Source organism: Echeneis naucrates, chromosome 19, assembly GCF_900963305.1.
Source record: "Echeneis naucrates chromosome 19, fEcheNa1.1, whole genome shotgun sequence".
Lineage (NCBI taxonomy): Eukaryota > Metazoa > Chordata > Actinopteri > Carangiformes > Echeneidae > Echeneis > Echeneis naucrates.
In genome coordinates, this window is record NC_042529.1 from 9,795,487 (window position 1) to 9,807,580 (window position 12,094).

The window sequence follows — 12,094 nt, forward strand, 5'->3', positions numbered from 1 at the left end:
GTGAATTTTGGAGGGATCCTGCTTCTTGTTGGGTTTCCCTCCAAATTGATTCAGCCAATTAGAGGCTGAGTGGGGGTGCAAGCCCAGCAGCCAAGACAGACAGCGGAGAACCTCTGTCTGACCCCCAGCTGGGCTCTAACAACACTCTGCAGGCCAAAGGCTCATAACAATTCTCAACAATTCCCAGTACAAATACTGGGACGGGGAGATGTAGCTAGGTGTCATAAATTTAGAGTGAAAGCGGCTGGAGATGCCATCCTCAAAGAAACAAACAAAAACAGACTAAATCATTTCCAGAGCCAGATTTTGCACACATTACCACACTTTAATGAAGGATTGTAGTATTTATAAAGGGGCACAGCATGTCTGCTTAAATCTGACTGCAATCAAAATCTGTGGCACTGATTTAATGCGTTGTAGTCTAAATTTACCCTGAAACCTCATCTACCGCAGGAAACTTCCTGTGCATTCTGCGGTGACTGTGAAGTGTTTTCATTTGGCTTTTGATTCTTGTCTTCTGCTCGCAATCAAGCACCAACTGCAAAAAGTCAAACCGTTTGCGTTGGCAGCGGCAGCGTTGTGTGAAGAACCACTTAAAAAGAGACTGGCCTGTTTGTCCTTGAGCTAAACTATTCCCTTGCGTGTTTTTGAACATTGAGGAATGTGAGAATCAAGGTTGGCTGCAGTATTGACACTGTCCTTGGGTAAAGCTAGTCTCAGTTCAATGACACAATCATTGTCCTCTAAGATAAGAGATCGGATTTAGCAGCTTAGTCAAGGTAGGGACACAGTAGTTAACAGAGGGGATTTTGGCATGAACTCAGTGAAAGAAAAAGAAAAAAGGGAAACTGAATGTTTGACGTTTCGATGTATGTGAGGAACTGAGTTGACAGTGAGACTGCAGTATGGGATAATTACATCTTGAGTTCTTTGCTGTCTTCGTCAGCACCAACATTTTCAGGGTTAGAATCCACACGCAGAGGAAGTTAGTAAAAAAACTGAAAAATAAATTCACTGTGTATTCACTTGTACATAAGTAAAAGTGCTCAAAATAAAGTACTCATTATGTAGGTGTTTGATTATTATTATTTATTATAACTGATGCATTAAGTTTTCATTATGTATCATTTTAAAACAGATATTGTAGTAACTGGAATTTAAATTATTAATCTGCAAAGAAATTAGTGACTTTAGAAAACAAATGTGTTCTTCCAAATTTCCAGTATTTGGATGAATGTGCTTCAGTAAAGATTTCCTTTGAAATGAATGTGGTTCAAAAATGCAGGAATATTAAAGGAGATAAACAGTCACACCTGTAGAGAGAAAGAGATGCATTTAAAAACTTCAGCCATAATAGAGTACTTTCGCACAATGAGTTCCTTTGCAGACACCTGTGGCCTCTTCCCTCCATTTTACTAATGACCAGTCCCCAGGGCACCCAGCTGTGACCTCTGACCCCAGACCCTATAATTAGGTTATACTTGGATCCAAAAACAGTGGACTCCTCAAGTGTGGGGTCATGAATAAGATTCAAAGGAACATCTTTAAAGCACTTTTTAAAAAATGAATTTGTCACAGAGAGAGACACAAACGATGATGATTAACTAAAACAAGGCCATGTGTGAGCTGTAAGAGCGCAAGAAAAATGAGAGTTGCTCCGAAGATGTGAGATTACTGCAGGAAATGTCTAAACTGAGACTTGATCCCAGCTGCCACAAACAAAATCTCCTGTGATTTGTGTCACTCTGACTTAATCGTGGGACTATTCAACTCAAAATTACAACACTCAGGACGTATCTTCATGCAAAACTTAGGCAGGGTCCCGATGGAGAAGATTAAAACACACAAGGGCCGTATGAGAGTATTGTGACACTGCAGCTAAGTGATCTATTACATGTTTAGAAAAGCATTAGAGAGCATTCTCAGGGTGTCTCTGCGCGTCTCCAGCTGCGTTTGCTATCAGCCCTCTCTGCCTCTGTTTGTCTGATATAGGGCCCACTTGTATTCAGTTTCCCACTGGGCTTTACACTAACACACACATACATACACAGTCACACAAGCTGCACAAGCCAAGATGAGAGGCACAAAGAGAAATTTACTGTTATACAAACAAACACATACACAATCAGGATCCTGAGAAAGTGCAATGAGAGAGCAGGTGTCAGTTTTCACATGAAGTTCTCATGGGGGATCGCATCAGCATGAGTTGTTCTGAGCTGTTAGCGTTGGTTCTTCTCACAGTCTCTGGCCGCCATTCGACCAGGAGCCTCTCCACCTGCATGGGGAGATGGGAAAGAGCCCACCTCACTGCTCTCACAGCACAAAACTACACCGCAGTAAAGTAGTTCAGAGAGCCCTTCTCCCACAGACTGGGAGATGTTTTGTTTAATTTTTTTTCTTCCAAGATTAATTTTGATGTCATTACCAGCACGTCAATGGAATCTTTTTTCACCTTCATTTTCGAACCTATAATGCTCTCTGGAGCTCGCAACTATGTTATAATTGTAAATAATGAGGAGGGATAACTGCCATTATGGCGACAACATCCACATCCACACATCAGTGCATGTTCTGCACTTCAGCAGCTTTCAGGCTTTCAGAAAAATAAACATTATAAAATGGGATTCTCATCCATGAATGCACTCTTGAATTCAGGATATTAAGGTTTTTCTGAAGCAACTGCCCTTCGTGACACATGCGTTTCCCATGACAATCCTCAAACTAAACAGGCAAAACATACGACACAGCACAATCCTGTGGTGGGAAGGGCATATTTTCTGCCGGCCTGAACACAGGCTGATTATCAGAGCATTCTGTCAAGGTCTTAGATCTCATTACTAGCAGATAGATGACACTGTGGAGGAAAACAAACAGCAGCAATGTCAGATAAAACTGGATTAGCACCGACGTGCCATGGGAAGCTGCTGTAAAGTCCGGGAACGAGGGCATCTCATTCTCTCCCAGTCAGGATGTCCTCTGGTGTTTCAGCTGCTACCCCAAACTTATTTAAATAATACTGAACCTCAAAATCCCGCCAGCCTTTTATTTCATTCATCATATTGTTATACCTTTAAATGAGCAAAGTGTGACTGTTTAAATGTCAGCCACGTTTTGCTTTTGTCTAATTAAAGTGATAATATTGAGTTTTTACAACTGCATTATCAAACCGTCTGCTGAAATTTGTAAAATACATTCCATTTTATAACTAACCACCTAAACTAGAATATTTGACAATACAATGACAGTTATGTTAATGTTCTGTATAAAAAAATGTACCAAGGTTTCATATGTGGCCTATAAAAGTTCTCGTCGACTTGGTCGAACATACAATGAATGCATCTGTTTTTTCTATGTCCAAATTGCTCCTATTCATTTAACCTTGTAAACACTATAAACATACAGAGGAGACACAGCCTGTCTCTTTCAGGCCGAAACAGTGAGAAGACATGACAAGAGAAAGTTACCCAGACTGTCAAGGTCCCATAAACACCAGTAACACCACACTGCCTCTTCGTCCTCTCTGTTTGCACACAGCCACACACAGGGCAATGCAGTATACCAGATAAACAGACACAGCAATAGCACATACATGCAAACTCTCGTATGCGTACAGCAGCACCGTTTGAAAACGCTCTAATTGGCGAGCCAGTGAGAATGCAGCAAACACACAGAGCCAAAGCTTGGTGGGAATCTGGCTAAGTGCTTACAGCGAAGGGGGCAAACACACGGTAAAGAAATGTGATGCAGAACAAAAATAAGCAAATGTGATGGTCTGTCATCTTTAAATGGAGGTGAGCACACTGAAGCATAATTAATCATTTCTTCATTTTCGTAGTCTAAAATTAGGTTCTTCTGACACTTACTAATAATTACATGTCATAGCACATCTAATTTCATCACATATCTTTGGAATAGTATTTATTATATAACTTCTAAGACAACGAATATAAATGTAATAACTTGAAATCGGATCAAATGTACTGTAAAAAGATGAGAGCGGATTAATTAACTCTCTGAGATAAAGCAAGTAAGAACATTTTCAAAACATTCTCCTCTTTTGATTCTGTCAGTGCAACATCCCGCTCACAATAATGTCACACACACTGACTGAGGCATATACTCTGCACGTGCATCTTTAAAATAAGATGAATGGTGTGAGGCCACCTCTCAATCATTGACTTCTTTGGTGGTGAAAATTCAGTGAATGAAAGTCAGCCCGACCACATCAAATAAGTCCATTCTCACTCCGTTTGAGCTGTATGATGTGAAGAGCACTGTCAATCCACATGAAAGCTGAATAAGACAGTAGTTCAGGGTCACACAGAATGTGGGATATTGTTTTAGCGGCCACGGGCAGGAAATCATACACAGTGATGAGGCAGACAGCGTTGAAATTTAACTGTCCATGTCTGACTTCACTCTGCACGCGTGGTAGCTTTGACATATTTCTACAGTCCGTAGCTAAGTTTAGACAGTAATATAATCATTTTTCTTTGACTGGGTCACACCCTGACCCCCCCCCACACACTGTCGCGCCGTGCTTTAAACTCGTCTGCTTTGAAATGCAGAAAACAAAGCTCTCTCCTGCTGCAAACAATAAAGCAGCTGGATTCCTGCACATGTGCCTTTGTGTTGGTCTGAGGCCTTGTCATAACTCCATCAGAGGCCTAGACTTTCATCACGCACACACACACACACATACACTGAAAGTCACTGGCTCAGGGAGTTGCATGGCAGTGTTACCACAAAAGAATATTTGATTTGGTTATAAATACCACAACATGAAAGAAAAGCTCAGTAGGGTAAAGGGCAGAGGGCATGGCAACCACAGGAGACAAAATCTTCATCATCATCATCACCACCACCACCATAGTATATGAAAGGGCCTGACAATCAGGTTTGCATTATTGGACTGTGACTTGTGCTTCATGTCACATGTTTCATATTTTTCTTCCATCATTTGATTTATTCTTTTAGATATAATAATGTGCTGATAAGCAACATTTTAAGTGGTTAGAGTTGTTGAAATAAAACATTGCAGAATGAAGGCGGTGTGATGTTGCACATTCATCATATCCATGAAAAGTTTTCACTTTCAGCAAGTGAATCTCAGATATTAAAAAAGGGATTGGGACTTTCTTTGTGTTTACATTTATTAAGAATAAAGTGGACAGCAAAGAAAACAAGTAAGATAACTCCGCTCTGAAAGCACACATGCTTCTAACTGATTTGTTTAAAGTCATTCTAATTAAAAACATCTTACCCTTGTTGATCAAAATTTTGATATTGACAGAAATTAGATGTGAGCAGAGCCAGACACTGGAGGCAGAGTTGATGTTTATCTGTCTCGGGGGACTGGGGGCTGTTTGAACTTATGTACTTGGTGACACCACAACTAGCTTGCAGCCAAATCCTGGTCTAACACAGTTCTTATTCAAGTACATTGTGAGAGCTTGAGGACCTTCAGCGCATAAATACTAATCACCAGCTTCTGTCCTGCATTTTAACATCTGAATGAAAGATATTTGCACACTCATGGATAACGACTCTTAAAATGATTAATTAAAGGTTACATTGGAATTAAACTTTTCTGGTAGAAAAAAAAACAAACAACTCGGATGCAAAATGAAAGAGGAGGGGTGGGGCGGTCCTTTAAACTCAGATTTTAAATGACGTTAATTAGTCATTTCTAAGCAGACAGGTCCATCACAACAGTGGATTGTAACTCGGCTTATCTTTGCACACAGTTACTCATTCCGCGGGTCAGACGTCCCCCCTCCTCCCCGGCCTGTGTGAGTGGTTTAAAGTTTCTCTGGTCGTCCTCTGATTGGTCCGGGAAGTTTTTCTGAGGGGGAATAACTTCACAGGCTGCGCTCCTGGACGCACAGAGTCGACCAGGATCTGGCTGTGCGGTGTTCTCTTATCTCACATCTGAGTAAGAGGATGCTGAACTATGGGGATGAACAGACATAGAATTAGATTTGTTTTCTAGAGATTTAGACATCGCAGGTTTGGAATACTTTTTTTCTGACTTAAAAACAAAAAAAGTTGCACCTCTGGGGAGAATGCCTGCTATGGGGGTTTGGATTAACGCAATGTGGATTTTACTTTTTGCCATTTGTGATTTGGCTCTTTCGAACTACTCTGAGGATCAATGCAGCTGGAGAGGCAGGCGAGTATTTCTAATCTTATCTGTGCCGTTCCTGCATGATGCTTAACGAATAGATGAGAGACGCTACAGGTGCTCCTTCATTTTAGGTTTTACTTGCGCGCTTGTGTTTGGACTAAATGGCAACGCTGCCTTGAAGGCAACATGTTGGGACGAGCCGTCAGGGCGCAGTAAAATATTTGTGGAGCTGAGGTGATCGCTCCTCCGGTTGTCTGTCTGCAGGAGGACCACAGTCCGGACAGTCTCACGCTCAGATTCCTTTTGATAACAGTAGGAAACACGTTGTTCTTGCAGTGTTCGCACTCATATTATTCAAATATAACAATTAAAACATTTAGGTTTTTTTAGTGGACCCCAAAGATAATGTGAAGGGCCACTGCTGTCACAGAGCTGCCAACAGGCGGCGCCTTTTCCAAATGCTGCAGGTTAAATTCTTTTTAGTTCACAATAAAATGATTTAAATCATTTGGCTGTGAACTGTGGTTTTCACAGTTAGACCTGCTAAGTCCATCCATCAGTGAATCAGTGTACTCCAGGGAAGTATCCACTGATATTGCTGCTGATGGTGATGATGGTGATGATGGTGATGATGGTGATGATGATGATGGTGATGATGGTGATGATGGTGATGATGATGATGGTGATGATGGTGATGGTGATGATGGTGATGATGGTGATGATGATGATGGTGATGATGGTGATGGTGGTGATGATGGCGATGATGGTGATGGTGATGGTGATGATGATGATGGTGATGATGGTGATGATGGTGATGGTGGTGATGATGGTGATGATGATGGTGATGATGGCGATGTGAGGGACTGGATAAATGATAGTGAAGCCTTTACTCAGACTTGCCTCCCTCTCTTCTTTTCTTCTCACAGTGGGTTGTCCCAGCAGCAGGGCAGCGTGGAGCAGATCTCCCTTCACTGCTCCGAGGGCACCCTGGACTGGCTGTATCCAAAGGGGGCCCTGCGCCTCACCCTCTCACCTCGCTTGCCCTCTGTGGCGGTGGGGCCCGGCGGCAGCAGCTCTGGCCTCATCACAGCCTGCGTCAAGCCCTCGGAGCAGTTCCACGGAGCGCAGCTCTACCTGGAGAGAGACGGGGTCCTGGAGCTGCTGATAGGAGACCGCCTGCTGTCCTCTCCCCCACCGAGGGTGAGGTGCTTCAGTCGCCTGCCTGGGGAAAGGGTGGCCCTGTTCCTGCAAGCTACACCTCATCAGGACATCAGCAGGAGGATCGCCTCCTTTCGCTATGAGCTCAGAGGGGACTGGACTGCTCGACTGTCACTGGACTCCAGCACCATCAGCACTGAAGGTGAGTCACTGAGGCCTAAATATAGATACTCTTGAATTTGTGTTTTCTGGTTAATTAATTAAATAAACAGATGAGGTAAAGAAGAAACAATCTGAGATTATGTTCAGCGGAATGAACACCTGAAAATTCACCTGTCTTTATGGATGTCCATGAAAAGCCGGGACTTTCTTGGTCATGTGAAACTTTTAGAAAAATTACCCAACTGTGGTCGCACTTTTTTTTTTTTTTCTGCTTTCCTGAGAAGTTTGGCAGATGAAAAGTTTTACTCCGTCAGCTCTGATATTGTACACCATAAAACCCTCCTTGTGGATGATTCATAATTCATAACAGATCTCTGTGGGCTGGTTGGACTCTGCACAACACGCAGAGCGCAGAGAGGAGGAAGTCGCCAAACTTTCCCCAGAGGCGTGCTGGTTTGGAGTAAGAGACGGGGAGCTGTGGAGTGTGTGTGTGTGTGTGGGGGGGGGAGACAAAAGCACAGTATGTGGGGCTTTCTCCAGAGTCCAGAGCCCTTTGAATGGGTGCCGCATGAGTATTCTGGGATTACTGCCGTCACCTAGGCAACAGGGAGGCCTCTGCCCAGCTGAGATGCTCCCTCTTTTGTTGAGCTGCCTCTCTGTGGGGAGACTTGTCTGTAGGAGTATGCCCCCCCCCCCCCCAACATCTCTCTCTCTATCTGCCCCACGCACACACTGATTAGGTTTGGAGGGGGTTTGCTCTGGACTAGAGAGGAAGGAATCTCATTTATCAAGAGGTTTTCACTAAGGAGGAGAATGTGTGGGGTGGGCAAGAGGCCTCCAAAGAACCACAAGGAGAACTTTAAAAAATGCCAGGACTTTTTGTCTGGCCACAATTCAGTCAAGGCAGACAACTAGAGCTCTGCTGGTTTGGTTTGTCCTTTAATGGTTTTTATCCTTTATTTCTTAAAATCAGCTGCAGATTCTAGGAAGGTACTTTGTATTTTCAATACTTTTGGAAAATTTGTGAATGTTGTAGGACGTGGGATTGTGCTCATTTAAAAATCTTTGAAGTCCTTGTGACTCCCTCTCCCTGGCCCCCATCTAGGCTTTGATGAGGTGTGACTGTGGACACCCTGAAAGGCTTTAGGGGGGGAAATTTCATTTGGCCTTTAAATCGTCTGGGGTCGATGAGCCTTGCACCTTAAAGCTCCAATGGCTCTCCTCTGCCAACTGTAAAAGTAGCAGCTGTTTGTTACAATTGAGAGATTTTGTCTCTCCTTTGTCGCTCATCTTTGCACAGGACTGTATGTTGGGATTCACATCTTACATTCCTGTGCATGCAGTGTGAGCATGCAGCCTTTGGTTTCCAGAGGGTCAGTATAGTATGAGCATATGTGTGCTTTTGAGTAGTATAGAAAGTTCTGCGAGGTCACCAACTGATTCTCCCCCTCTTTGCTGTTGTTTTCTCCCCCCAGAAGCCTGCAGACCCTGCAACAACACAGAGATTCTTATGGCTGTGTGCACCAGTGACTTCGGTGAGTTACCTTTTTACTAACCCACTTTGTGCCTTTAAGCAGGTAAAAGGTAGCAAATCAAGAATAAAATGACTGAAACCAGCCCCACCCTCAACTTCAGATAGGATTAGCATATTAAACCAGACGATCAAATGGCAAAAAGTCCCTTCAGCAATGCTCTAGGATCTCAAGTCAGAATCCACTAATCAGTTGTGCTGAATTAGTTTATATGTAGAGCACCCCAGGGTCTGCAAATCCTCTCCTCACTAAAGTGCAAAGGTTAAAGGTGAAAGAGCAGCTCTCTGAATCCCACTTACAGAGGAACCCCTAAAGGAGGCGCTGTAGTGGACTGATCACCCCTTTAGAGAGAGAGCGGTGGGTTCATCTGCTGTCCTGTGATTGAGGAGAAGTTCAGCCAGCAGAAAGTCAGAGGGATTCGTGACCAGGCTGGGCCTCCAACAGTTTACTTTCATTGAATAGAACAAAGGAACTCACTGAAATAGGATCAAAAATTAGGACAAACCAACAGATCCAAGATAAAACTACAGAAGCACCCAATGTTAACATTAGTCAGAGGGGCATATTGTAAAATAACATAAATAAACTAGAAATGAACCTGAAAGTTTTGTTCATCCACAGTGGTGCGTGGCAACATCCGGTCAGTGGAGGAAGATGAAAATTTACGGGCAGCAGTGATCAAGGTCAGCGCCACGCGAGTGTTTCGTCAGAAGTACACCCTGTTCACCGGCAACAGTCGCCTGAGCAGCAAGGGCGAGATCAGGACTTTGCTACAGTGTGGCGTCAAGCCTGGACCCGGCAGCTTCCTCTTCACCGGTCGGGTCCACTTCGGAGAGGCCTGGCTGGGCTGCGCCCCCCGCTACAAGGACTTCTTGCGAGCGTACACTATAGCCAAAGCAGCCCAACAAATCCCCTGTGAACTGCCTGTAGACTGAGCTAAAACTGCAGCAGCTTATCTGTCGCTCGGAGTTGAGGCTGTACTCAATGCTTGGCCAAACTCAGCCCTGTCTGTTCCACGTTTTGGAAGAATCTACGATGCGCAACTGTCAGTCAATGTTGCCACCGACAGATATTCCCAAGGAATGAACAGTGAAATGGTCTTTGCCAGCACCTTTTCACTGCAATATGCACTCGCCTGGTCCAAAAGACCTGGTGCAGCTGCGACATGTGAGACATGGTGGAAATGAAAATTACCAGCATTTGGCATCGGACAGTTGTACAAACAGTGATGCCACCATGCTAGTTCAGAGAAAATCTTTTGAAAAGCTTTCAATTTGGGATAAATTAAGTTAAGCCATTAAAATTCAGGCCTATTCAGAGTCATTGCTTAGAAACTCAGGAACATTTATAGAAAGTTCTAAAGAAAGCTTCCTGCCTATTACCTGGTGTCCTGTTAAGATACACGACAGGAAAGTGTTGCTCTGGTTTAAGGCTACCTTTTTTGCCACAGTGTTTTTGTCCAGAAAATCTTTGGCCGTGGGTCGGTGATATATGTTTTTTTGGCTACCCCTGTACTGGGGTGATCCTCAGTGTTATTATTACTAAGGAGATTATAGGAAAAGTCCTCACATAAAAAAATATAAAAAATATATATATTTGCACTGATAAAGTAAAGGGAATGATCTGGAAAGTGTGATGCTGCAAGCACTGAAAACCAAATAAAAAAGCAACTATATGTAGCATAGTGGAGCGAGTAAGAATTTAATATATGTACAGTCAATGTGAGCACATACAGTAGTAACAGAAAGATAAGCAGATTTCACAGATCAATTTAGTGCTGAGAGCACTTTCATATTTAAGCCAACTCTGAGATTTGTTTCTGAAAGGAAATGGAGACTCATTCTCTTTGTAGGATATGATACATTTCATAGTAGCAAACAATTTATGACACATAATTTACACTAATCGGATTACATTTGAATTGAAACAGAATTATTTAAAAGGACGTCGGTTGTAGGAGATGAATGCCAAAGCTATTTCAGGTTTGGCTCTTGTCAGGTCATTCACTGCTCTCTCCTGGTGTTACTGTTACTTTTGGTATAGAGTAAAACAAATCAAATTTTCATTAGACATCTGACAACAGCCATTCATAACTGAAGTCCAGTGCTATCCTGTGCAAGAAACATGAAAGCGAAGATGGTCTTGTATATTGAAAATGGAGAAATCCAGTTTGTTGGTAAAATAAATGACTACACTGGACAAGGCTCGCTCACAAGAAATAAAATATGCATTTAATGTAAACAATTCTCTTCTGTAAAATGATTTCATATGTAATGTGCACTATATCAGCAAGGGGAAGGGGTTCATACCAAAATACCATGATATGCTGAAGCGTTATGTCTTAAATGCGTTCACTGCCATTTTGCTGTACTTGTTATAGTTCATGTGCATTTATGTCAATATTAATGTGAATGTAAATATGTGAATAAGAAATTCTAGAAACAATGGCGTAAAAAATGCCTGTGGAAAAAAAACAACTGTGTCTCACTATTGTGGATTATTTTTATGTTTGTCTGTGTTATTAAAATATACTGTGAGAAAAAACAGCTATGTTTTTAGATGGATTTATTTTCTCGTGTATTCACTTCGAACCGATTCTTTAAGGCTTCTTCATTCAACAGTATTGCCCTGTGCTCCATAACCCGTCCACTCATCACATAAAAATGTTTAACCTACGTTAGAGTATGTGGCTCCAAATGTGGTAAACCTTTCTCAGACATAAGTCACTTGAAGTACCCATGCATCAGATCCATGAAGGCTCAGAACAAATGGAATGCCAGAGCGAGCGAGGGGGCCTAAAAGGCGAAGAGATTTAGGGAGTGTTTAGGACCCAGAGGCCGTTCGGACAGAGAAGGAGGTTAGAAAACAGTGGATGGAATTCCGTTGTCCTCAGCCTCCCATTTTCAGGATTCAGGAAGCAATAAATTGTCATTAAGGGAGCAGCATGGCAGACTTAGTTGAGCCGAGGTGCCACACAGTCGCTAACTTTATCCTGACCACGTGTGCACGAGAGCACAATCAAACCCAGTCTGTTTTCGAGTCGACTCGGGCATTCCCATTCAGCCTGGAGAAGAAGTGTGTTTCCTGTTCATGGCATCACATAACCATTACCTGT

General features: G+C 42.8%; 1 protein-coding gene across 1 annotated transcript; it reads left to right on the top strand.

Annotated features, from left to right (window-relative positions):
* Nucleotides 1-5,900: 5,900 nt before the first annotated feature.
* metrn (meteorin, glial cell differentiation regulator) lies at nucleotides 5,901-11,517 on the top strand. The gene is made up of 4 exons (XM_029527784.1): nucleotides 5,901-6,172; nucleotides 7,054-7,487; nucleotides 8,923-8,982; nucleotides 9,601-11,517. Exons 1-4 carry the CDS (start codon nucleotides 6,066-6,068, stop codon nucleotides 9,912-9,914), a joined length of 915 nt encoding a protein of 304 aa, XP_029383644.1. The 5' UTR covers nucleotides 5,901-6,065; the 3' UTR covers nucleotides 9,915-11,517.
* The last annotated feature ends 577 nt before the right edge of the window (nucleotides 11,518-12,094 follow it).